The 23,570-nt window shown below is 40.2% G+C and overlaps 2 protein-coding genes across 4 annotated transcripts; both read left to right on the top strand.

Annotated features, from left to right (window-relative positions):
• Positions 1-1,019: 1,019 nt before the first annotated feature.
• On the top strand, positions 1,020-4,992 carry LOC121710786 (toll-like receptor 2 type-2). The gene is made up of 2 exons (XM_042094153.1): positions 1,020-1,403; positions 2,396-4,992. Exon 2 carries the CDS (start codon positions 2,415-2,417, stop codon positions 4,770-4,772), a length of 2,358 nt encoding a protein of 785 aa, XP_041950087.1. The 5' UTR covers positions 1,020-1,403; positions 2,396-2,414; the 3' UTR covers positions 4,773-4,992.
• Positions 4,993-6,646: 1,654 nt separating this feature from the next.
• On the top strand, positions 6,647-22,366 carry LOC121710750 (toll-like receptor 2). Of its 3 annotated transcripts, XM_042094150.1 has the most exons (3): positions 6,647-6,947; positions 19,323-19,409; positions 19,509-22,366. In XM_042094150.1, the coding sequence occupies exons 2-3, from the start codon at positions 19,390-19,392 to the stop codon at positions 21,883-21,885; spliced, it is 2,397 nt and encodes a 798-aa protein (XP_041950084.1). In that variant the 5' UTR covers positions 6,647-6,947; positions 19,323-19,389; the 3' UTR covers positions 21,886-22,366. The 3 variants fall into 3 exon arrangements, with proteins under 3 accessions (XP_041950084.1, XP_041950085.1, XP_041950086.1); XM_042094151.1 differs by lacking the exon at positions 19,323-19,409; XM_042094152.1 differs by lacking the exon at positions 19,323-19,409 and having other exon boundaries at positions 6,649-6,947; positions 19,654-22,366.
• Positions 22,367-23,570: the final 1,204 nt, after the last annotated feature.

Raw genomic sequence — 23,570 nt, 5'->3', positions numbered from 1 at the left:
AGGAGGGTAGGGCAGACACAGTTTTCTGTGAATATCTCGAGAACCGTAGGGTTTAGGAGGACCATTTTTTTTTGTATGTTGATCTTAAGGGGCCATGTCAACCCATTCCATAACCACTCATTTCATGTATAGCGCCACCTAGTTAAACACAAAAAAGTAAAAATGAGGTGTTGTAATCGCAGGTATCTGTGACCTAACATAGTCAAAACTGCACAAAATTGGAAGTGTAGGATCATTATGACCCTCTGAATGCACACCAAGTTTCGTGGAATTCCGTTCATGGGGGGCCACACAATAAATAAATTAATTTATGTTACTATACACCAACTGGACTGTAGGTGGCCGGAGACAGTTTTCTGTAAATATCTCGAGAACCGTAGGGCCTAGGGAGGTCCACCTTTTTTTTGTATGTTGGTCTTAAGGGGGCATGTCAACCCATCTCATTACCACTTATTTCATGTATAGCGCCACCTAGTTAAAAATTAAAAAGCAAAGAATTAGGTGTTTTCATCACAATATCTCTGGCTGACATGGTCAAAACTGCACGAAATTGAAAGTGTAGGATCATTATGACACCTTCCGAATGCATGCCAAGTTTTGTGAACTTTCGTTCATGGGGGGCCTTACAATAAAATGATTTATGTGTACATTTAGTGACCGTACACCAACAAGGATTCCTGGGACACTGAAAGACTGGGGTACACAAAACTTGGTGGGCATGTAACCCCACATGGATAGCATGGAACCATCGTTTTTCGTTTTGATCTGTAGCCCCCCCCCCCGCTGGACTGGACCCCCCGAAAGGAGGGTAGGGCAGACACAGTTTTCTGTGAATATCTTGAGAACCGTAGGGCCTAGTATGACCAATTTTTTCTGTATGTTTGCCTCCAGGGGTCATGTTAACCCATTCCATGTGCACACATGTGCATAAACAGATACACACGCACACACATACATTAACAGTAATCATACGTATGACACATACTCACACAGTAGACATATGTACGCATGCACGTCTATTCTACTTGTGTGAGTTGTGTTAAGTTATTATGCATGACGTTGGCGCCCAGTGCCTCACTAATCACCTCTATTTTAAGTGCATGTAATAAAAACAGGTGTTTCCTGTAAGACAGTAGCCGTCTTGTTACTTCTCTTGTAAATCCCCTTTTGCTCTTTTCGCCGCCCTCTCTCTTGCAGCCCTATTTCCCCGGCACGCGCAGCCTCTCCCCCATGTCCAGTCTCTTCGTAGCCAACTATGAATCATTTGTGTGTAGACAATGCCAACTGACTGTCACGAGTCCACTCCCCAAGAGAAGCCCTACATGAAGTTCTCCTACTGTATACAGTAGGCTACAAAACAACTAAATTGAAAGCTGCTTATTTTTGTTGGAAATATTCTCAAGGTAAGCTACTTGATGAATTTAGATGTGAAAACATTTTACATTTTCTATTGCACAAGACATTCATCACTTTAGAATTGTATGGTTCTATCTATTTTTGTCAGAATTGAGTTAATGACATTCTTATTCTGTGATAACTTAATAAGGTGAGGTGTTTTTTGAAGTTGTGAGCATTTTTGGACATATCTAAGATGTTTGTTCCACTTATCAGTTTACTATGGAATTCTAAAACTTTGATGCTCAATATTTTAGTACACAGAATGCAGATATAACCTTATAATGCCAAGGGGATGCATTGTAGGCCATTTCATATTTTTAGATAAATACTAGCAGAAGTGAAAGTATTCATTACAGATTACTTCCAACCATGTCTGCTCACTGGCAAGTGTAAACCATTCCTTCCTGGTTTCATCTTTTTAAAGGCACACTGGCTCTTTAAAATGTGACATCCTCAGTCCATATTCATAAGAGGGGAATTTGTCATTATTTTTTGTTGTAACAGTTATGTACCAACGATAAATTGAAAGCATGTGAGTCTGCCTTGTTGACTATGTTTGGCCACATTGGCATTCTTGCACTTGGATACAGAATTAAGTGTAGGCTACATACATTCTCTTAATAAGCATATCAGATTTATAAATTTTTCTAAGAAGGCCTTCAACATAGGCCTACTATACACAATCTCCCTATTCTGATTCATTGGTTAAATAGTGTATCGAGCAAAGACCATCAGGACGGGACATTGTCCTTTCCTAATTAGGTCCCTAATACACTGTAAGTTCATGTATTTGCCTGATTTAAGTTTAAGTTCCAACAATTGATTTGTTTTAATGCGCAAATCCATGTTGCTGTTTAACATTGGCTGCATTCTGATAACTGTGTTGTCATAGAAATGATTATGAGATTAATACTCCAGATGCCCTGATAACTACACAGTGCATTAATGATATAATTCATAGAAATTGCATATAACTAATCTATATTTGTATTTTCAGATCTGTCAGGGAGAACAAGATGTTCGTTTTACTCACTCTACTGACACTCAGCTGGGGTTGGTGTGTGTCCCCTCACCCAAGACCAAAGTGTGATCGATGCAATGAAAACTTTGTTTGTGACTGCACTTCTTTAAATCTACAGGAAGTCCCTGCTATCTCCACAACATCAGTCATAAGCCTGGACCTCTCCTTTAATGAAATCAAGACTATAGGGCAGGATGACTTCTTTGAGTACAGTAATCTACATGTACTGATTCTGAGGGGAAATATGATATCCTCAATTGCAGAACAAGGTTTCTTAACTCTCAGAAAGTTGGAGGTTTTGGACTTGTCAGATAATCAATTAAATGGTTTGTCTGAGATGTGGTTTAAGAGTCTCTCCTCCCTTCATCATCTAAATCTTTTGGGAAATGAGTATAAAACATTTGGGGGAAAGTCTCTGTTTCGCTCAATGACACAGCTTAGTACTCTAATGGTTGGGAATGGATTTCTTGCCTCAGTTTCTAAAGATAGCTTTATCGGACCCAACCATCTTCAGAGCTTTGTATTTCATGGCAGCAATTTGCAGAACTACCAACCAGGTAGCTTCAGCCAAATCAACTCCATTGATGAAGTCACTGTTAGCATCAACGGTCCATTTCAGATAAACACAAGTCTTACAACAGACATCTTGAGAGATCTTTCACGTCCTGAGACCAAAATCATTTTGTCAGATTTAAGAATCAGCTGGCAACAACTGAAGCCTTTTCAAGTGATCTTTCAGAAGGGTGTCAAAAACTTTCTCTTGAGAAATCTAAGCTGCAACATGGACACTATCAGTGAACTATTTGCTATGACACACATGTCAGAACTGACCTCTATTGGCTTGGAGGATTCAGAGTTTAATGGAGAGCCAACCCTCTCTATGGAATTTCCAGAACTTCCCCATATTCGTGAAATATATATAAAAAATGTTCAAATTGAAAAGTTTTATATCTTTCCAGCACTCATCTGTGGTAACTTTTTGTGCCTTCCCGTGCTGAGATTTGCATCTCAGCTCAAGCGGCTGATAATAATTGATAGCAATTACTTTGCAATGCCATGCTTTCAATCACTCCTTTTTATCAGTCTTGAATACCTTGATATTAGTAGAAACCAATTTAGTGATCTAACAGTTCCAGAGGCATTTTGCCATGGTCAATGGACTTTGCTAAATCTTGTTACATTTAATGTTAGCAGTAATTACTTGAAGTCCTTCGACACCCTGAGCCAGCTCTTCAAAGGAATGAAGAAGCTGGCTGCTCTTGATGTGAGCCTGAATGTTTTCCGCACTATGCCCCTGATCTGTGTCTGGCCCCAGTCTCTCCGCTACCTGAATCTCTCCTCATGTCAGTTAAGAGGAGTGACCTCATGTCTCCCGCAGACTCTACATATCCTGGATTTGAGCTATAATGACCTGATGGTATTTAATCAAAACATATCAGACTTGACTGAGCTCCATCTATCTGGAAACAGATTCAAGACCTTACCAGAGGGAAAACTCTTTGACTGGTTGGAGGTGCTCTACATCAAGAGCAACCCTTTCATATCCTTCAGTCAAAACCAGATGAGGAACTTTGGTGGGCTCAGGATCTTGGAGGCTGGTACAGACACGTATGTGTGCTCTTGTGAATTTGTGAACTTCTTCAACCATGAACTCGGTCATTTAGTTAGTTTAAAGGACGGTAGGCAGGCATACATCTGCAGTTCACCATTTGCACTGAGAGGGACAAAAGTTAGCGATGCCCAACTCTCTGTTTTCGAGTGCCATGCAGCGTTGGCCTTCTCTGCCCTGTGTGTGTTTGTGCTTGTGGTCGTCATTGGTGCCATGGTGATGTGTCACAAGCTTCACATGATTTGGTACGTCCGAATGACATGGGCATGGCTGCAGGCCAAACGGAGGCCTGTGGCCCGCAAGGATCAGGTGTGCTATGACGCCTTTGTGTCCTACAGTGAGAGCGATGCGGAATGGGTGGAGGAGCTGCTGGTGCCGGAGCTGGAGGGCGCCCAGCCGCCATTCCGCCTCTGCCTGCACAAACGTGACTTCCTGCCAGGGGGCTGGATTGCGGACAGTATCATGGCGGCCATGGAGAAGAGCCACAAGATTCTTTTTATAGTGACCCAGCACTTTGTCCAGAGCGACTGGTGCCGTTTAGAGTTGGAGTACTCACACTTCCGACTGTTTGATGCAGGCATACTCATCCTCCTTGAGCCTATCCCCGACTCAACAATTCCCAAAAGGTTCTGCAAGCTGCGCAAGGTCATGAACTCAAGGACCTATCTGGAATGGCCGGAGGAAGACAATGAAAGATCCAGATTCTGGCAGTCTCTTAAAGACACTTTACATATGACTGAATAATGTCTGGTACTATCAGCTCAGTATCAATGGACGTAGTTTGCTAAGTATCTATTGTGCTTTATCTCATAGAGAAGCATTTACTAACATTAATAACTGGTTTTAGAGACAAATTAAATTGGATTGCTTTGTTTCCTTTTTTTATTTTTTATTTTGTTCACTTCACGATGCTTTATCTTGAGTATTGCCTACTGTTTAATGAAACTAAAGCTACTTCCCTTTACATTGGACCAATCCAATCACAGCAGCAGTCTTTGTCAAGACTTGGGTTTCTGTGGTTAGCTGGTAACGGTAATACAAGGGAACCAAAAACAAAAAAGGAGAACAGCACCAAAACATAAATGGCAAGGACAAAAGAATATCTGCAACTGAATCACAAAACAGCAAATGGCTAATCTTGTCTCTAAAAAACAAATGGTAACACTTTACTTGACAGTATCGACATAAGAGTGACATGACACTGTTAACACCCTAATCCTAACCCCACTTCTAAACCTAACCCTAACCTTAAACCTAACCCTAATCTTAACCCTAATTTCTTATGACAAAAAACGAATGTCACTTAATAAAAGAAGTGTTATGTCATAAACGTTTATGACTTGTTTATGACACGTTCATGACAGTGTCGTGTCACTCCTATGTCAACACTGTCAGGTAAAGTGTAACCAAACACTTTTCATAAAGTTTCTGCTGATAATGCAAAAAGTCTTTTATATTTAATGATAAAGATATTATGCCATGTCAGTTGTTGAATTCAAATGAATCCTAATTATTGTATAGGCCAGTGGTCCCCAAACTACGGCCCGCGGGCCGGATACGGCCCGCCACCTCATTTTGGGTGGCCCCCCAAAACATGTCCGTGGTATATAGCATCTGGCCCGCATGGCAGTACGACATCGTCAAACTATAACCTCCGTAATTTCCCCCATTCATTCTCTATGGCGAGTCTTAACAGTACACATGTAATACTCTTTTTGTCCACTGGTGGTTGTTTTGGCGCTGTTTCGTGTCGAACTCGAAAACGGAATGAAATGTAGGCCTACCTACCTGCAAACAATGTAAGAGGCCTATGTTGACTGCATCAGTGCTCAAATTCTACAAGTTGTATTCTATAAGTTTATCAATTAATTGTTAATAACTAACTAACTTCTATTCAAGTCATATTTCTGGGACTTTCTGGGATAATTATTTCTATTTTTTATTCACTCATTCAAATGTTCATACAAATTCACAAAGTTCTCATCAGGTGAGTGAAAGTGGTAATTTCAGATGTTTTTGCCAGCACTTTATAAAGTTCTCATAGAACTTCAAATTATTTGTAGGATATTGCTTGTTCACAACTTGAGCTGTGTATGCAAAGATACAGAGTTCAGAGTTCACACATTTTGAATAAAATACACTTTTGGGACTCCCTGCTAATACTTTTGGGAATGCTATTTTTTTATTAGTATTATTTCATTTGAGCTACATTTTACACTGATATGGCATGATTGCAATATAAACACAGCTAACAATGGTATTAAATTGCAGCCTATGATTAAATGGAATGGAATATTCAACTAAGGTAGACTGCTGTTGTTCACAGCACTAAGCTATTTATGGTTACTAATATACTCCGAGTCTCTGGCCCTCTCTTAGAGCCAGGCATAGTGAGCTGGCCCTCGGAAGAAAAAGTTTGGGGACCACTGGTATAGGCTATACTCCCTGGTGCATTTTTTAGTGCTTATTTTGCATAAGTATCAGCTGCATGAATTCATAAATTTCCCTGGCATGTGACAGGGACTTTACAGACCTTCGGAGGAAGATTAGTTAACTATGAAACATTTGTAAGCATTAGAAGACAATCACTGACTGGCCAACGTCATTTACTTTTAAACTTCCCCTTTTACACAACATAATCCTAATACTCCCTGGTGCATTTTACTGGTGGTTATTTTGCATATGTTTGCATATGCTGAATGAATTCATTAACGTGGCTTGGCATGTGACCGGGACTTTGCAGACCTACTGTAAGGAGGAGGAGTAGCCATCTGACACATTTGTGGGTAGACGATGCCAACTGACTGACATAAGTCAACTTCCCAAGAGAAGCCCTAGCCTACAGTACATGAAGTTCTCCTATAGGCTACAAAAAGACTAAATTGAAAGCTGCTGATTTTTGTTGGAAATATTCTCAAGGTAAGCTACTTGATGAATTTAGCTGTGAAAACATTTTACATTTTCTATTGCACAAGACATTCATCACTTTAGAATTGTATGCTTATATCTGACATTTTTGTCAGAATTGAGTTATTGACATTCTTATTATGTGATAACTGGAAATATGTGATAAGTTGGAAATATTCTCAAGGTAAGCTACTTGATGTATTGTGAAAACATTTTACATTTTCAATTGCACAAAATATTGGAGGCTACAGTACTTTATATTTTTAGATAAACACTGACCAAGTGAAAGTCTGTTCATTACAGATTACTTCCAACCATGACTATCAGCTGCACTGGCAAGCTTAAACAATTATTTTATGTTTTCATCTTTTTAAAGGCACACTAGCTCTTTAAAATGTGACATCCTCGGTCCATGCTCATAAGAGGGGGCATGAATGATAAATTGAAAACATGTAAACTTAAAGTCTGCCTCAGCATTTGGCCACATTTAAACATTTTTGCACTTGGACACAGAATTAAGTGTGTGTTTTCTTAAAGCAAAAGAGTTTTTTGTACCTTAAAATAATGTGTCCAAATTCGTTTCAGTGGTTCATCAACTCTTAAGGTGAACGGCACTTCTGACAGGTCATCTGCTGGAAACATTAGGCCTATTTTTTGGTCAAAGTTTTTTCCATGGATTCCTGGTCAGAACCCTTATTGGAACAGATTAAAACTTGGGGCATGTTGAATTTTTTCCAAAAATCCAATATGGCCGCCGTATTCCAAAATGGCACATTTTTACACACTTTATGCTATGCTATGGGGACATTACCGGTAAAAACAGTGTTATTTTAGCAAAAAACTGTCCTTTTCTATCAAATACATATTTACACGTTAACTGATGATTTAAAAACCCTAAGTATTTTTCTAACAATTTTAAATAATTAAAAAAGTATAATTTTGTCAGATATTTGTCAAATATCAGAAATCATCAAATTTCCTTCAAACGTAAACCTCTTACAGGTTAAATACAGTTCAAATAAATTGGGTACCTTAACTTAAACAGATTAAAACATATGGCATTTAGACATTTTCCCAAAAACTCAATATAAATTCAATAATATCCCCAAAATGGTGAATTTTTGGGCCTACACTTTTGGCTAAGCTAGAGGTTTTTCCCTATTAAAAACATTTTGACAAATGTTAATTGATTGAAACAAGATAGTTCCATAAAGGTGATGGAATTATAAAAAGTACTATTTTATCACTCGGCTAGATATATTGTTACTATTATTCTATTATTAAGCTTATATTATTATTATTAATAATAATAATAATAGTAATACTTAGAGCTGCTGAGAGAAAATTACGTAAATCCAGAGATGAAAATGATCTTAGTAACGACCAGTCTTGTCTCCAAACTGGACTACAGTATTGTATTTCACTGTTCGCTAGTTAGTAAGATCGTTCAATCAGCCAAAGAGGACACATGTAACTCCTCTCCTAGTTACTCTACATTGGCTCCCTATAATAGACCTTTATGGCAAGCCGATTGAGCATTTATTCTGATATCTTGATATCAGGCATAATTGTCATGTACATGTAAGCCATTTTTGTCAACTAGTTAACTAGTGAGCCATGTTTGTGTGAACTAGTTAACTAGTGAGGGCCAAAATATGCACACTAGTTAACTAGTGGGAGCCAAAAGGCTCACTAGTTAACTAGTCAACACATTTTAGCTTCACTAGTTAACTAGTGAGAGCCAGAAATGTCTACTAGTTAACTAGTAAAGGCCAAAATGCATACCAGTCAGCTAGTTGAAGGCTTTTGGGTCTCACTAGTTAACTGTTTACTAGTGAAGGCAAAACACCTCACTAGTTAACTAGTTGCAGTAGGTCAATGTCACTAGTTAACTAGTGAACCATAAATGGCTTACTAGCTAGCTAGGTGATGGCAGTAGGCTCACTAGTTAACTAGTTGATGCATCATTTGTCCAAACTAGTTAACTAGTGAGGTCATAAATGTATACTAGTAAACTAGTTCAAGACAAAATTCACACTAGTCAACTAGTGGCGCAGAATTCAAATTAGGAGGCAAAGAATTCTGGAAATTGAGGCTTTCTATTGGCTCCCTATGTCCAAATAGAACATGATAACCAATCATTACATTACATTACATTACATTACATTTGGCTGACGCTTTTTAACCAAAGCGACTAACAACATGGTAAACAGTAAGTTTTAGAACAATTCTCACAATTTTAGGACAGTTTAAAAAAACATTAGAGTACAGTAAGAATAAGTGCGTCGGTGAGTGCTGTTTTTAACAGTTACTTGTCAGTTTAAAACGGCTGGTGAGTGCTAGGATCAGTAAGACTTGTTGTAAGTGTTGCTAATCACAGTGCAGAATTTCACAAAATCCCACCCACAACATTTGCATGTGGCACACAAGTTAACATGCTGGCCAAAGGTACTCTAGCTAGTAAACTAGTGGCTTCAGTGTGACACTTACATGTAAACTAGTGAAGGCAGAACTGCTCTCACTCACTAGTTAACTAGTGGGCATTTGTGTCTTCACTAGTTAACTAGTGAGGTCTAAAAAGTGTCACTAGTTTACTAGTGTGCACCAAAACACCCACTAGTGAACTAGTGATGGCAATTTCCATTCGACTAGTTAACTAGTGAGGTGCAAAAAGTGTCACTAGTTTACTAGTGTGCCCCAAAATGCCCACTAGTTAACTAGTGAAGGCCATTTCAGCCCCACTAGTTAACTAGTGAGATGCCAAAATGTTAACCAATGTTAACAATGTTAACATGTAAAGGCCAAAATACCCACTAGTTTACTAGTGAGGGTGTTGTGGGCCTTACTAGTTAACTAGTGGCATGCATATTTTGTTCACTAGTTAACTAGTTACACCTAAAAACACAAACAAGCTGACCGTTTTTGTCCACTAGTTAACTAGTGGAACAATTTAAGTCTCACTAGTTTGCATGTGTGGCAGTGAAGCAGCTCACTAGTTAACTAGTGCGCACAAGACACACACTAGTGGCTGTTTTTGGAGCTATCTAGTTCACTAGTAATGCAAAAGGTACTCTTACTAGTTAACTAGTGACACATTGGCCTTCACTAGTTAACTAGTTGACATGTTTGGCCTTACTAGTTTACTAGTAATGGAACAGGACATGCTAGTTAACTAGTGAGCATATCTGCATTATTAATGCCTTTCACTAGCTTATAGAGGGCATTTTGAGCCATACATGTTAGCTAGTGAAGACAAAACACTGTCCATAATGAACTAGCAGGAGAAAAATGCCCCTCACACTAGTAAACTAGTGGAATTTGAATAAATACACAAACGGCTGGCATTTTGTGCAACTAGTTAACTAGTGGGACGTAACATTGGCCACTAGTTAACTAGTGCCCAATGTCGCACTTGCATGCAAATGAAGAAGGCGGAACAAGGATTTTGATTGGTCCATTTAGGACTCAGAAACCTAGAAAGCATGGCTGACTTCGTCCAGGCTGTTCTAAGAGCAAACTTTTATAAACTAAGATCGTTTGAGCATAAAAATATGTTTTGATAACATGTCTAGTGACAAAGTTGTGGTGTATTGCTGTAATCTTCGTTCAGTTAATGTCTACAATCTTTAGTTTTTCAGTTATTAGTCTGAAAATCGCGATAAAACTGGAAGCATTTGTATATGGTTGCCTAGCAACAAAACGTTTCAGTAAAATGAACATTGATGATAGCATTGTTGATGTGGCAAGACTACAAGGATACAAGGATACAAGGATACAAGGAAGTTTATTGTCACATGCATATAGTTACTGGAAGTAAGAAATGCAGTGAAATTATGTCTGGTGTCAGCCTATTTGTGCATTAATGGGGGGGGGGGGGGGGTAAAAAGTGCAGTAGAAGAGGGGTTTAGTAGATTAAGTGGCAAGGGCTGCATAAAAAAGGTGGGGGAGGATTGGGATTGGGTGGGGGGCACCAACAAGGAGCACCCAAGAGCAACAGGGGCAAGGAAAAACTCCCTTACCAAGGAAGAAACCTTGGGCAGGTCCACGGCTCAAGGGGCTAACCCAACTGCCAGGGGTCTTGGTGTGTGTGTTGGGGGGATGACAGGGGAGATGGGATAGTGTGCTGTGTATGTGGGGAGAGGGCAGTGTGCAATATGTGTGTTGGAGAAGCTTCCTCATGAGACAATGTGCTGTGTATTGGGGGGGGGGGGGGGGGCAGTGTGCTGTAAGTATGTTGGGGATGTGTGTTGGAGAAGCTTCCTGATGAAATAATGTGCTGTGTATGTAGGGGGGGGGGGGGGGGGGGTCAGGGACTTACTATTGCAAGCAGAGTACTGTATGTAATGTATGTGAGTGATGACAGTGAAGATGTGTGTGTGTGGGCGGGAGGGGAGTGGAGCAGTGACTGTGTGTGTGTGTGTGTGTGGGTAGGTGGGGGCAGTGTGCTGTAAGTATGTACAGTAGAGGATGTGTGTTGGAGAAGATCCTGAAGACAATGTGCTGTGTATGTGGGGGGGGGGGGGGGGGGCAGTGTGCAGCAAGTATGTAGAGGAGGCTTACTGTAGCAAGCAGTGTGCTGTATGTATGTGTAGTGATGACAGTGATGATGTAAGTGTGTGTGTTGGGGATGGGGGTGGGGGGGGGGGGGGGGGGGGCAGAAAGGCTAGGCAATCAAGGACATGGGTAGATGGAGGAGAAATCAAAAATAATAAATAAAAAGTGTGCAAAAGTTGGAGAAAGTCAGATATGTGTGTGTGTGTGTGTGTGTGTGTGTGTGTGTTTTGACGTGTGATGAAATAAGAAAATAAATAAAAGGTCTGTAGCATAGGGAGAGGGATGTAAAAGTGCTAAAAGTCTTGTAGGTGTGTGTGGGTGTGTGTGTGTGTGGGGGGGGGGGTCATGAGTGCTGAGGAGTGAATGAGTGCAAAGTCAGTATAGTGTGAGTTCAGAGTTGGGAAATGTTTGAGAGTGCTGAGGAGTGAATGTGTGCAAAGTCAGTATAGTGTGAGTTCAGATGGCCTGGGGATAAAAACTTCTCTCAGTTCTGGCTTTGTGACTACATAGGCGTCTTCTTGATTTCAGCGGTAGGAATAATCCATTGTTAGGATGAGAAGAGACTAGCTCAAGTGGTTAAGCAGCAGGACAGCATATGGGAGACCAGGGTTCAATTCCTTAGAAGTGCATGAAGTTTTTTTTTTTAGCTTTTAATTACTTTTGAAACCATATGCAGTTAATGTGTACAATCTTTTGTTTTTCAGTTATTAATCAGAAAACTGATTGACTGACGTGACTGAATGGATACATTTATGTCTGTGGTTGCCTAGCAACAATAAACAAAGAATAATATTAAAATCGATCCCTTGAATCTTTGGTGTGGATCACTAAGAGCTCACTTGTTAAAGCATGGGGTTTCCCTGTTATTATTAAAAACCATTTTGACAGAATATGAGATACTGCATACTGCAGGCTCTGCTTTACTATCTATTCACCCCTTGCAGACACGTGACTTAAGTCACGTGACGGCTCCATGCTGGACGGCAAAAAGATAGGAGACCGACGGCAAATTACATTATGTAATAAGATTATGATGAACTGAACACCATTACTATAACATCTTTGTAGTTCAATGTATTGCTGTTTGGGGTCTGATAGTCAAAGAAGATGCCAGTGGTGTTGTTAGATGAAATGGGTCATGATCGCAAATGTAAAGTTATTAAAACTGGTGGTAACAGCAAGGGGAGATAACGTTACGTTAGACTACTGTAATTAACATTATGGTAAATGAACACCCATAAGTATTTCTGGACTAAAATATTGCAAAGCGATTTGGTTACTTTATTTGTCTTGCTTTTATCAGTTGTAACATAGTCAAAACGTTAAGAATGTCATATCAGAACATGAAATAATAACTAGCTGCCACACTTAGAAGCTAGCTATTCTAGCTAACGTTTATCGTAGCTCATAGTGCTAGGGCTAATGTAACTCGTCAGTTTGTACGTTGCCCAGCGAATAAACTTACTTACATGTCTTAAGTTAAAGAATTGAAAGAAATAGGAAATAAAAAAAAAACTTGAACGGTATTATCTGTTTACATTCAGATCTTGCCAAAGACTTTGCCTAAGTGCTATCTGCCGTCCTGTTCAGAGTCTATGGTTGCTATAGCAACCGCTGCTGTGCTTCATACACTGAGGAGATAAGCATGCAATTGTGGTTGAAATACTCCCGAAACACAAAGAAAACAAACCAAAATATATCTATGCAAGAACATGGGATGTTGTTGTATTCCAAACAATAAGCCAACAGTCGTGGAAGGGCATTACTACGGTTAAATCTCACTATAATCTCCTAGCTGTGCGATATGTCCCATTACAACCCATTGATTTGATTCGTGTTCTTGCCGTCCACTAGGCTATTTTGCTGTGGCGCGAACAAAACGTGACGTCACTTGCAAGGGGTGAATACTGAAGTACCGTTGCAGAGCAGTGTGTCACTTTAGCCACTAGGGGCACCCATCAGGACCTGATCGCGAGGCTATGAACAGTAAATTTACATTTAGACTGGGTGGGATTCTTACATAATACCCAATAACATTTAGACTGGGTGGGATTCTTACATAATACCCAATAGGAGTCTTCTACCCACCCTCTCATTAGAATTTGCATAATAGCCGTTTCAGGCACTAGTTAACTAGTGAGCTGCTTCACTGCCACACATGCAAACTAGTGAGACTTAAATTGTTCCACTAGTTAACTAGTGGACAAAAACGGTCAGCTTGTTTGTGTTTTTAGGTGTAACTAGTTAACTAGTGAACAAAATATGCATGCCACTAGTTAACTAGTAAGGCCCACAACACCCTCACTAGTAAACTAGTGGGTATTTTGGCCTTTACATGTTAACAAGTGACCATTATGGACAGTGTTTTGTCTTCACTAGCTAACATGTATGGCTCAAAATGCCCTCTATAAGCTAGTGAAAGGCATTAATAATGCAGATATGCTCACTAGTTAACTAGCATGTCCTGTTCCATTACTAGTAAACTAGTAAGGCCAAACATGTCAACTAGTTAACTAGTGAAGGCCAATGTGTCACTAGTTAACTAGTAAGAGTACCTTTTGCATTACTAGTGAACTAGATAGCTCCAAAAACAGCCACTAGTGTGTGTCTTGTGCACACTAGTTAACTAGTGAGCTGCTTCACTGCCACACATGCAAACTAGTGAGACTTAAATTGTTCCACTAGTTAACTAGTGGACAAAAACGGTCAGCTTGTTTGTGTTTTTAGGTGTAACTAGTTAACTAGTGAACAAAATATGCATGCCACTAGTTAACTAGTAAGGCCCACAACACCCTCACTAGTAAACTAGTGGGTATTTTGGCCTTTACATGTTAACATTGTTAACATTGGTTAACATTTTGGCATCTCACTAGTTAACTAGTGGGGCTGAAATGGCCTTCACTAGTTAACTAGTGGGCATTTTGGGGCACACTAGTAAACTAGTGACACTTTTTGCACCTCACTAGTTAACTAGTCGAATGGAAATTGCCATCACTAGTTCACTAGTGGGTGTTTTGGTGCACACTAGTAAACTAGTGACACTTTTTAGACCTCACTAGTTAACTAGTGGGCATTTGTGTCTTCACTAGTTAACTAGTGAGCAGTTCTGCCTTTACTAGTTTACATGTAAGTGTCACATTGAAGCCACTAGTTTACTAGTTAAAGTTCCTTTGGCCAGCATGTTAACTTGTGTGCCACATGCAAATGTTGTGGGTGGGATTTTGTGAAATTCTGCGCTGTGATTGGTTGTCATGTTCTATTTGGACATAGGGAGCCAATAGAAAGCCTCAATTTCCAGAGTTCTCCGCCTCCTAATTTTAATTCTGCGCCACTAGCTGACTAGTGTGAATTTAGGCTTCAACTAGTTTACTAGTATACATTTATGACCTCACTAGTTAACTAGTTTGGACAAAGGATGCATCAACTAGTTAAATAGTGAGCCTGCTGCCATCACCTAGCTAGCTAGTAAGCCATTTATGGTTCACTAGTTAACTAGTGACATTGACCTACTCCAACTAGTTAACTAGTGAGGAGTTTTGCCTTCACTAGTAAACATGTGCACATTTTTGGCTGTCACTAATTAACTAGTGAGACCCAAAAGCCTTCAACTAGCTGACTGGTATGCATTTTGTCCTTTACTAGTTAACTAGTGGACATTTCTGGCTTTCACTAGTTAATTAGTTGACAAAAATGGCTTGCATGTTGGCCTGATATCAAGATATCAGAATAAATGCCCAAGCGGCTGGCCAAATTACATAGAAGTTAACAAGTGGGAATTTGACATTCAGTAGTCAGCTAGTAAACATTTTTGTACCTTACTAGTTGACTAGTAAAATATAGAAGTCTTTAAACTAGTTAACTAGTGCACATTTCAGTGTCCACTAGTGAACATGCTGAGCATTACTAGTTAACTAGTAAGATATGAAACATATGAACTAGTTAACTAGAGAGAATTTGGGCCTTACTAGTTAACTAGTGAGCATTTTGGCTGTCACTAGTTAACTAGTGAGCATTTTGGCTGTCACTAGTTAACTAGTTCACACAGAAATGGCTCACTAGTTAACTAGTGGACAGAAATGGCTTGCATGTACATGAAAATTATGCCTGATATCAATATATCTGAATAAATGCTCAATCGGCTTGCCATAGACCTTGGCCTATAGGACACTTACTGGATCTGCTTACGGCTATCTCAATTCTATGATCCAGCTGTACATCCCCAACCACTCACTGCAGTCATCTGATGGGCATCTGTTGTGTCGACCAGCCATAAACGCTAGATCAAATTCTAGACTCTTTTCCTCAGTGGTTCCTTGTTGGTGGAATGAGTAGCCCAGTGCTCTCCGTTCCTGTGATTGTTTAGGCCCAAAAATTCACCATTTTGGGGATATAATTGAATTTATATTGATCTCTCCTAATAGGCTCATCAAACTGAGCACTTATTTAAGCAACTTTCAGTGAAAATATTGCAAAGTCATCTTCTGACAGTGAAGTAGCTGATGGCAGTGGTGGAGGATTGAGAAGAGACTTGAAAGTTGAAAAAAAGGTTTCTACTGTCAGTTGCGCTCTCAATCTTGCTCTGATAGAATGTCTTTTTTGCAAGTGTAACTAGTGATGTAGTACTCGAGTCCGGTCTCGGACTCGAGTCCGGTCTCGAGACCAATTTCTGCTTTCTCGGTCTCGTCTCGGACTCGTTCCTTCAAAGACTCGGTCTTGACTCGGTCTCGGACCACAGTGGGAGGAGAAGGACTCGTAATTTCAGACCGAGTCCTCGAGACCCACGCATTTTTTATGTTCATATAAAAAAACAGACAACACATAACAACAATAATAATAAAATGCAATGTTGACCGGCATTATTTGAAAATGACATCCCATGGTGCAATGCAAAGATACTGCCGTCAGAGCCGTTTATTTATCTCTATGGCTCTGCTGCCGGTGAGTGTCTGTAGGTCAGCATAGTCCATATTAAGACGTTAAGACTGCTCCTCTAAACAATTCCCAATCTAGCTTAGTCTGTAGGCCTAACTGTTGATTATTAACTGGGGTGATATTAAATTCTGAATATTAAAACTGAATTTTTTTTATGGTCTTGGTCTCGACTCGGTCTCGACTCCTAAAGGACTCGGTCTCGACTCGGACTTGCTTCTTCAAAGACTCGGTCTTGACTCGGACTCGACTGTATTTGAAAACCAACAGACTCGGTCTCGACTCGGTCTCGACCCTTCAAAGACTGGGTCTTGACTCGGACTCGGCATAGGCGGTCTCGTCCCCATCACTAAGTGTAACAGTGAATGAAAAAGATGAAAGACTGGTAGTTACTAAGATCATTTCCATCTGTAGATTTACGTCATTTTCTCTCAGCAGCTCTAAGTATTACTATTATTAATATAATAATAGTACCAATATATCTAGCCGAGTGATAAAATAGTATTTATTGTAATTACATCACCTTTATGGAACTATCTTGTTTCTTATATCAATTAACATTTGTCAAAATGTTTTTAATGGGAAAAAACCCTCTAGCTTAGCCAAAAGTGGAGGCCCAAAATTTAAAAATGTTGGGGATATTATTGAATTTATATAGCCTAGAAATCTAAACGCACCCTAGCGGCAGAAAATGTAATTTGCTGCCTGGGCTAGTCTAGCAACTCTCCGTTGGCTTGCGAGCTGGAAAAATTAAACTTCGATAGGGCCAATCACATCGTGTATAGAGTCGTTAGGCAGGCTTAACATAATGATTGATGGCAGAGTTGCAACGGTTCGGCGTGAATTCCCTGCTACTTGAAAACAAGGAAGATGGATGTTGCTGTTGGCGAACAGCGTGACACGAGTTAAGCTTCGCTGGTGGGAAAACGCATGGGACTCATGAGTTGTAGCGTTATCCTATTGCGTGCAGAGGGAATTTGAAAGACAACCGATTATCCCACCCCTCGGACTGAGCACTGCGAACTGTGAGTCCCCAGACCCTACATTTTAATGTGGGTCTGGCTCGTCAGGTTAGAATTTATATTGAGTTTTTGGGAATATGTCTAAAATGCCATATGTTTTAATCTGTTTAAGTTGAGGTACCCAATTTATTTGAACTGTTTTAACCTGTAAGAGGTTTATGTTTGAAGGAAATTTGATGATTTCTGATATTTGACAAATATCTGACAAAATTATAATTTTTTAATGATTTAAAATTGTTAGAAAAATACTTTTTAAATCATCAGTTAACCTGTAAATATGTATTTGATAAAAAAGGACAGTTTTTTGCTAAAATGACACTGTTTTTACCAGTAATGTCCCCATAGCATAGCAAAAAGTGTGTAAAAATGTGCCATTTTGGAATACGGTGGCCATATTGGATTTTTGGACAAAATTCAACATGCCCCAAGTTTTAATCTGTTCCAATAGGGGTTCTGACCAGGAATCCATGGAGAAAACTTTGACCAAAAAATAGGCCTAATGTTTCCAGCAGATGACCTCTCTGCGGAAGTGCCGTTCACCTTAAGAGTTGATGAACCACTGAAACGAATTTGGACACATTATTTTAAGGTACAGAAAACTCTTTGGTGTTGCTTTAAGAAAACACACACTTAATTCTGTGTGTTTTCTTAAAGCAAAAATGTTTAAATGTGGCCAAATGCTGAGGCAGACTTTAAGTTTACATGCTTTCAATTTATCGGTCATGCCCCCTCTTATGAGCATGGACCGAGGATGTCACATTTTAAAGAGCTAGTGATCTAAAATAATTGTTTAAGCTTGCCAGTGCAGCTGATAGTCATGGTTGGAAGTAATCTGTAATGAACACACTTTCACTTGGTTTTCCCATGCTGCCTTGCGCGCGCAATTTTATTCACGCTGCTAGGCAGCCTGGATTCTATGGACTTCGTTTTCACCTCAACGAAGGAACCAATCACAGAACCGAGGGAGGGCAGCAAGACGATGACGACACACCGAAGCCGTTATGAGCTACGTACAGACGCATTTGATAGACATTCGTAGCGCCCAATAAACGGCTCTGGGCATTCGTAAACCACGTTTCAAATATGAGAAAATGAATGTCTAGTTCCCAGACCCCATCTCAATGAGATGAGGTCTGACGTTAGCCAAGCTATCACCTGCTAGCATCACGTTTAAAAGTCACGGTAATTTTCCTATTTAAAACTTGTCTCCTCTCAAGTTAGAAAGTGTAATAAGACCAACGTACTCTCATTCAGGTGTAATAATCCAGTCACTAACCGATTCGTCTGCTGCAGCTCAACCTTGTTGCTGGAAGTTATGGCCCTTTGTATTTGTCTCGTAAATCTGCCGCCCGAGTTGGAAAGTGTAAATTACCCAGCTTTCTTGCGGCATTTTACGCAGGCACGCCCCCTTTGGCCTCAGGCAAGTGTTATTTAAATAAACTCCTGTTGTACTTTTAAACTTTTCAATGCCTCGTTTTATGAGTGAAGAGCATAGTTGTACTGCTGTAGAAGTTTCGTACCATTCAGGGCATTATTAGTGGGGTTATTTACGAGATAAAAGTAGGTTCCATTACGCCTGCAGAAAGTCATTATAGTTCCTGGCAGCGCTACTCGACCAGGGTTCGACCAAGGGAAAACACGTTCTGGGAGGGTGTTTGGCTTGGGGTCATGGTGCAAAGGACCCTAGGGTGAAATTACTCCGAACCATCGCTTTAACTAATTTAATTCAGTATATCAAGCAAAGACCATTAGGATGGGGATTTTTCCTTCCCAAGTAGGTTCTATTGCACATTTGTATGTAGGTGCCTAATCCACTGTAAGTTAATGTATGAGCCTGAGTTCTGAGATCTGATTTGGTTTAATGTGCAAATCCATGTTTCAGTTTGACGCTGGCTGCATTCTGATGATCTGGTGTTGTCCTAGAACTGATTACAAGATTAATACTCCAGATGCTCTCAAGTCCTCTTATGTATGTCCATTGAATTCAGTTATATTGTTTAACTACACAGTGCATTAATGATATAATTCATAGAAATTGCATATAACTAATCTATATTTGTATTTTCAGATCTGTCAGGGAGGAGAACAAGATGTTTGTTTTACTCACTCTACTGACACTCAGCTGGGGTTGGTGTGTGTCCCCTCACCCAAGACCAAAGTGTGATCGATGCAATGAAAACTTTGTTTGTGACTGCTCTTCTTTAAATCTACAGGAAGTCCCTGCTATCTCCACAACATCAGTCATAAGCCTGGACCTCTCCTTTAATGAAATCAAGACTATAGGTCAGGATGACTTCTTTGTGTACAGTAATCTACATGTACTGATTCTGAGGGGAAATATGATATCCTCAATTGCAGAACAAGGTTTCTCAACTCTCAGAAAGTTGGAGGTTTTGGACTTGTCAGATAATCAATTAAATGGTTTGTCTGAGATGTGGTTTAAGAGTCTCTCCTCCCTTCATCATCTAAATCTTTTGGGAAATGAGTATAAAACATTTGGGGGAAAGACTCTGTTTCGCTCAATGACACAGCTTAGTACTCTAATGGTTGGGAATCAATTTCTTGCCTCAGTTTCCAAAGATAGCTTTATCGGACCCAACCATCTTCAGAGCTTTGTGTTTCATGGCAGCAATTTGCAGAACTACCAACCAGGTAGCTTCAGCCAAATCAACTCCATTGATGAAGTCACTGTTAGCATCAACGGTCCATTTCAGATAAACACAAGTCTTACAACAGACATCTTGAGAGACCTTTCACGTCCTGAGACCAAAATCATCTTGTCAGATTTGAGAATCAGCTGGCAACAACTGAAGCCTTTTCAAGTGATCTTTCAGAATGGTGTCAAAAAAATCCTCTTGAGAAATCTAAGCTGCAGTCTTGATACCATAATTCCCCTGTATGGAATGACCCAGCACTCACTGCTGACCTCTATTGGACTGGAGGATTGTGAGTTCTCTGGAGAGCCAAATAATATTACAGTTCACTTCCCTGTACTTGACTTTGTTGATGAGTTTTACTTCAGAAATATACAACTGGATCAGTTCTATAACTTCCCTGCATTCCACAGCATAGACCCACTAATACAAGTCCTCATGCGCCTGAAAAGAGTGAGTATAATTGAAAGCAATGTCTTTGCAATGCCTCATATAACAACATTCTTACTGAAAAATCTTGAATACATGGATATGAGCAGAAATCAATTCACTGATTTAACCTTGCGAGAAGCTCTCTGTGATGGACAGATATATCCGTGCTTACTCTCTATTAAGGTTTTCAATATTAGCAGCAATTATATTCGTTCCTTCGACACCCTGAGCCACCTCTTCAGAGGAATGAAGAAGCTGGCTGCTCTTGATGTGAGCCTGAATGTTTTCCGCACTATGCCCCTGATCTGTGTCTGGCCCCAGTCTCTCCGCTACCTGAATCTCTCCTCATGTCAGTTAAGAGGAGTGACCTCATGTCTCCCGCAGACTCTAGATATCCTGGATTTGAGCTATAATGACCTGATGGTATTTCATCAAAACATGCCAAACTTGACTGAGCTCCATCTATCTGGAAACAGATTCAAGACCTTACCAGAGGGGAAACTCTTTGACCGCTTGGTGGTGCTCTACATCAAGAGCAACCCTTTCATATTCTTCAGTCAAAACCAGATGAGGAACTTTGGTGGGCTCAGGATCTTGGAGGCTGGTACAGACACGTATGTGTGCTCTTGTGAATTTGTGAACTTCTTCAACCATGAACTCGGTCATTTAGTTAGTTTAAAGGACGGTAGGCAGGCATACATCTGCAGTTCACCATTTGCACTGAGAGGGACAAAAGTTAGCGATGCCCAACTCTCTGTTTTCAAGTGCCATGCAGCGTTGGCCTTCTCTGCCCTGTGTGTGTTTGTGCTTGTGGTCGTCATTGGTGCCATGGTGATGTGTCACAAGCTTCACATGATTTGGTACGTCCGAATGACATGGGCATGGCTGCAGGCCAAACGGAGGCCTGTGGCCCGCAAGGATCAGGTGTGCTATGACGCCTTTGTGTCCTACAGTGAGAGCGATGCGGAATGGGTGGAGGAGCTGCTGGTGCCGGAGCTGGAGGGCGCCCAGCCGCCATTCCGCCTCTGCCTGCACAAACGTGACTTCCTGCCAGGGGGCTGGATTGCGGACAGTATCATGGCGGCCATGGAGAAGAGCCACAAGATTCTTTTTATAGTGACCCAGCACTTTGTCCAGAGCGACTGGTGCCGTTTAGAGTTGGAGTACTCACACTTCCGACTGTTTGATGCAGGCATACTCATCCTCCTTGAGCCTATCCCCGACTCAACAATTCCCAAAAGGTTCTGCAAGCTGCGCAAGGTCATGAACTCAAGGACCTATCTGGAATGGCCGGAGGAAGACAATGAAAGACCCAGATTCTGGCAGTCTCTTAAAGACACTTTACATATGGCTGAATAATGTCTGGTACTATCAGTATAAAGGGACAAAGTTTGCTAAGTATCCATTGTGCTTTATCTCATAGTGAAGCATTGACTAACATCGGTAACACTTTATTTGAAGGGGTCTACACAAGGGTGACATGTAACCGTCATAAGAATGTCATGACACATGTCATGCACACTAATGACATAGTATTGATGTTTATGACTGTTGTCATTAAGTGTCATTCGGTTTTTGGAATGTCAAGTTGACATTGTTTGGGTGTCATCATTATAACAACTTGACATTAGGCAAGATGACATTATTTGAGGGTGTCTCTGTCATGACAACTTGACATTAGCCAAGAAAATGTAAACCGTTGTCATGACAACTTGACATTAGCCAAGAAAGAAATGCAAAATTGACATATAACTGTGTTTGGCCTGACTCATCTTCTAGGTTCGTGAAGTGGTGGGCCGGAATAATTGATTGACATGACACCATTATAATTGTGTCATGAATACTTTCCTTGGCATGATATTGTCATGACAACTTGACATATAACTGTGTTTGGCCTGACTTATCTTCTAGGTTTATGAAGTGATGAGCCTGAACAATTGGCTGTCATGACACCATTATAAATTAGATATACTCAACATATTGAAGGTGCATTGCAGATGTAACCCACTCGAAAATAGCCTACTAATAGGATTACATTATTCTAGTTTAATATCTAATTTCTTGATTACTTTTAGTTATGTTTTCCCTGCACACCGTATTTGTCCAGTAGGTGGCAGTGGTGGCGCTGCATAGAGGGGAAACTGCTACACTGATTCTTAGAGAAGAAGACAGAAATCACAAACAGCCAAGGGGGCAGGCGAATTCCCGGAAGTAGAAGAATCGACGTAGGCTGGAGGGACCATCTCTGCTAACTCCCATAGAAGCCCATTCATTCTAGGATTTTTTTGAAATACCATAACTTCATATAACATATATCCTGTGCCGATATTGTAGCTTCTGTGTAATCCACATAAACACTACAAAGGCAAAACAGACTCCACTACCTCGTCCGTAACGTTGGTTACCCGTAAGAAGAATGGTTAGCTTGTTCGGTTGAAGGGAAGCTAGCTTTGACGTAATCTCTCTTTCGCACCGTAGGGAGATAACCGTATTGTTTGGATAAGAAGTCCACCTTACTGTCTATGACGGTAACTCATAAGCAAAACCTAGCATACATGACCGTATGTTAAGGTAAAGCATTACACATAGGCAACCTAATAATAATAAAAAAGTAAACCTAATTAAAAAAAAAACGGCACTAATCATTTCAGAGGTTTTCGATGGATTGACCAAAGGTCGGAAAAGTGGAAAGAAGATTAGCTTCAAGGCTATAACTTTTTTGTTTTGTTTTAGCATGACTGTTTTTGAAGATGATCATGGTAGCTTCAACATTAACACGACTTGGTGAGGATGATATTAATAATAATATATAAATAAATGTTTAACTTTGATGACTTTGAAGGCAAAGGAACGGAAGTGTGAGAAGAATTTCTGTGTATCTATCATATGAGTTACAAGATTCAGTTCGATGGCTAACGTCACGAAGTTAAGTGTGAGTCTGCGCAGTACTGGGGGGACCAACTAAAAAATCGTTCTATTTGACTCAGTGCCCTCCCATTGAAAACGACGGAGTCTGTTCGTCCATTTCTTTTACTGTCTATGCA

The sequence above is a fragment of the Alosa sapidissima genome, chromosome 1 (assembly GCF_018492685.1).
Source record: "Alosa sapidissima isolate fAloSap1 chromosome 1, fAloSap1.pri, whole genome shotgun sequence".
NCBI lineage: Eukaryota > Metazoa > Chordata > Actinopteri > Clupeiformes > Clupeidae > Alosa > Alosa sapidissima.
The sequence above is the reverse complement of the archived record's forward strand: the minus strand, read 5'-3'. Positions and strand labels throughout refer to the sequence as shown.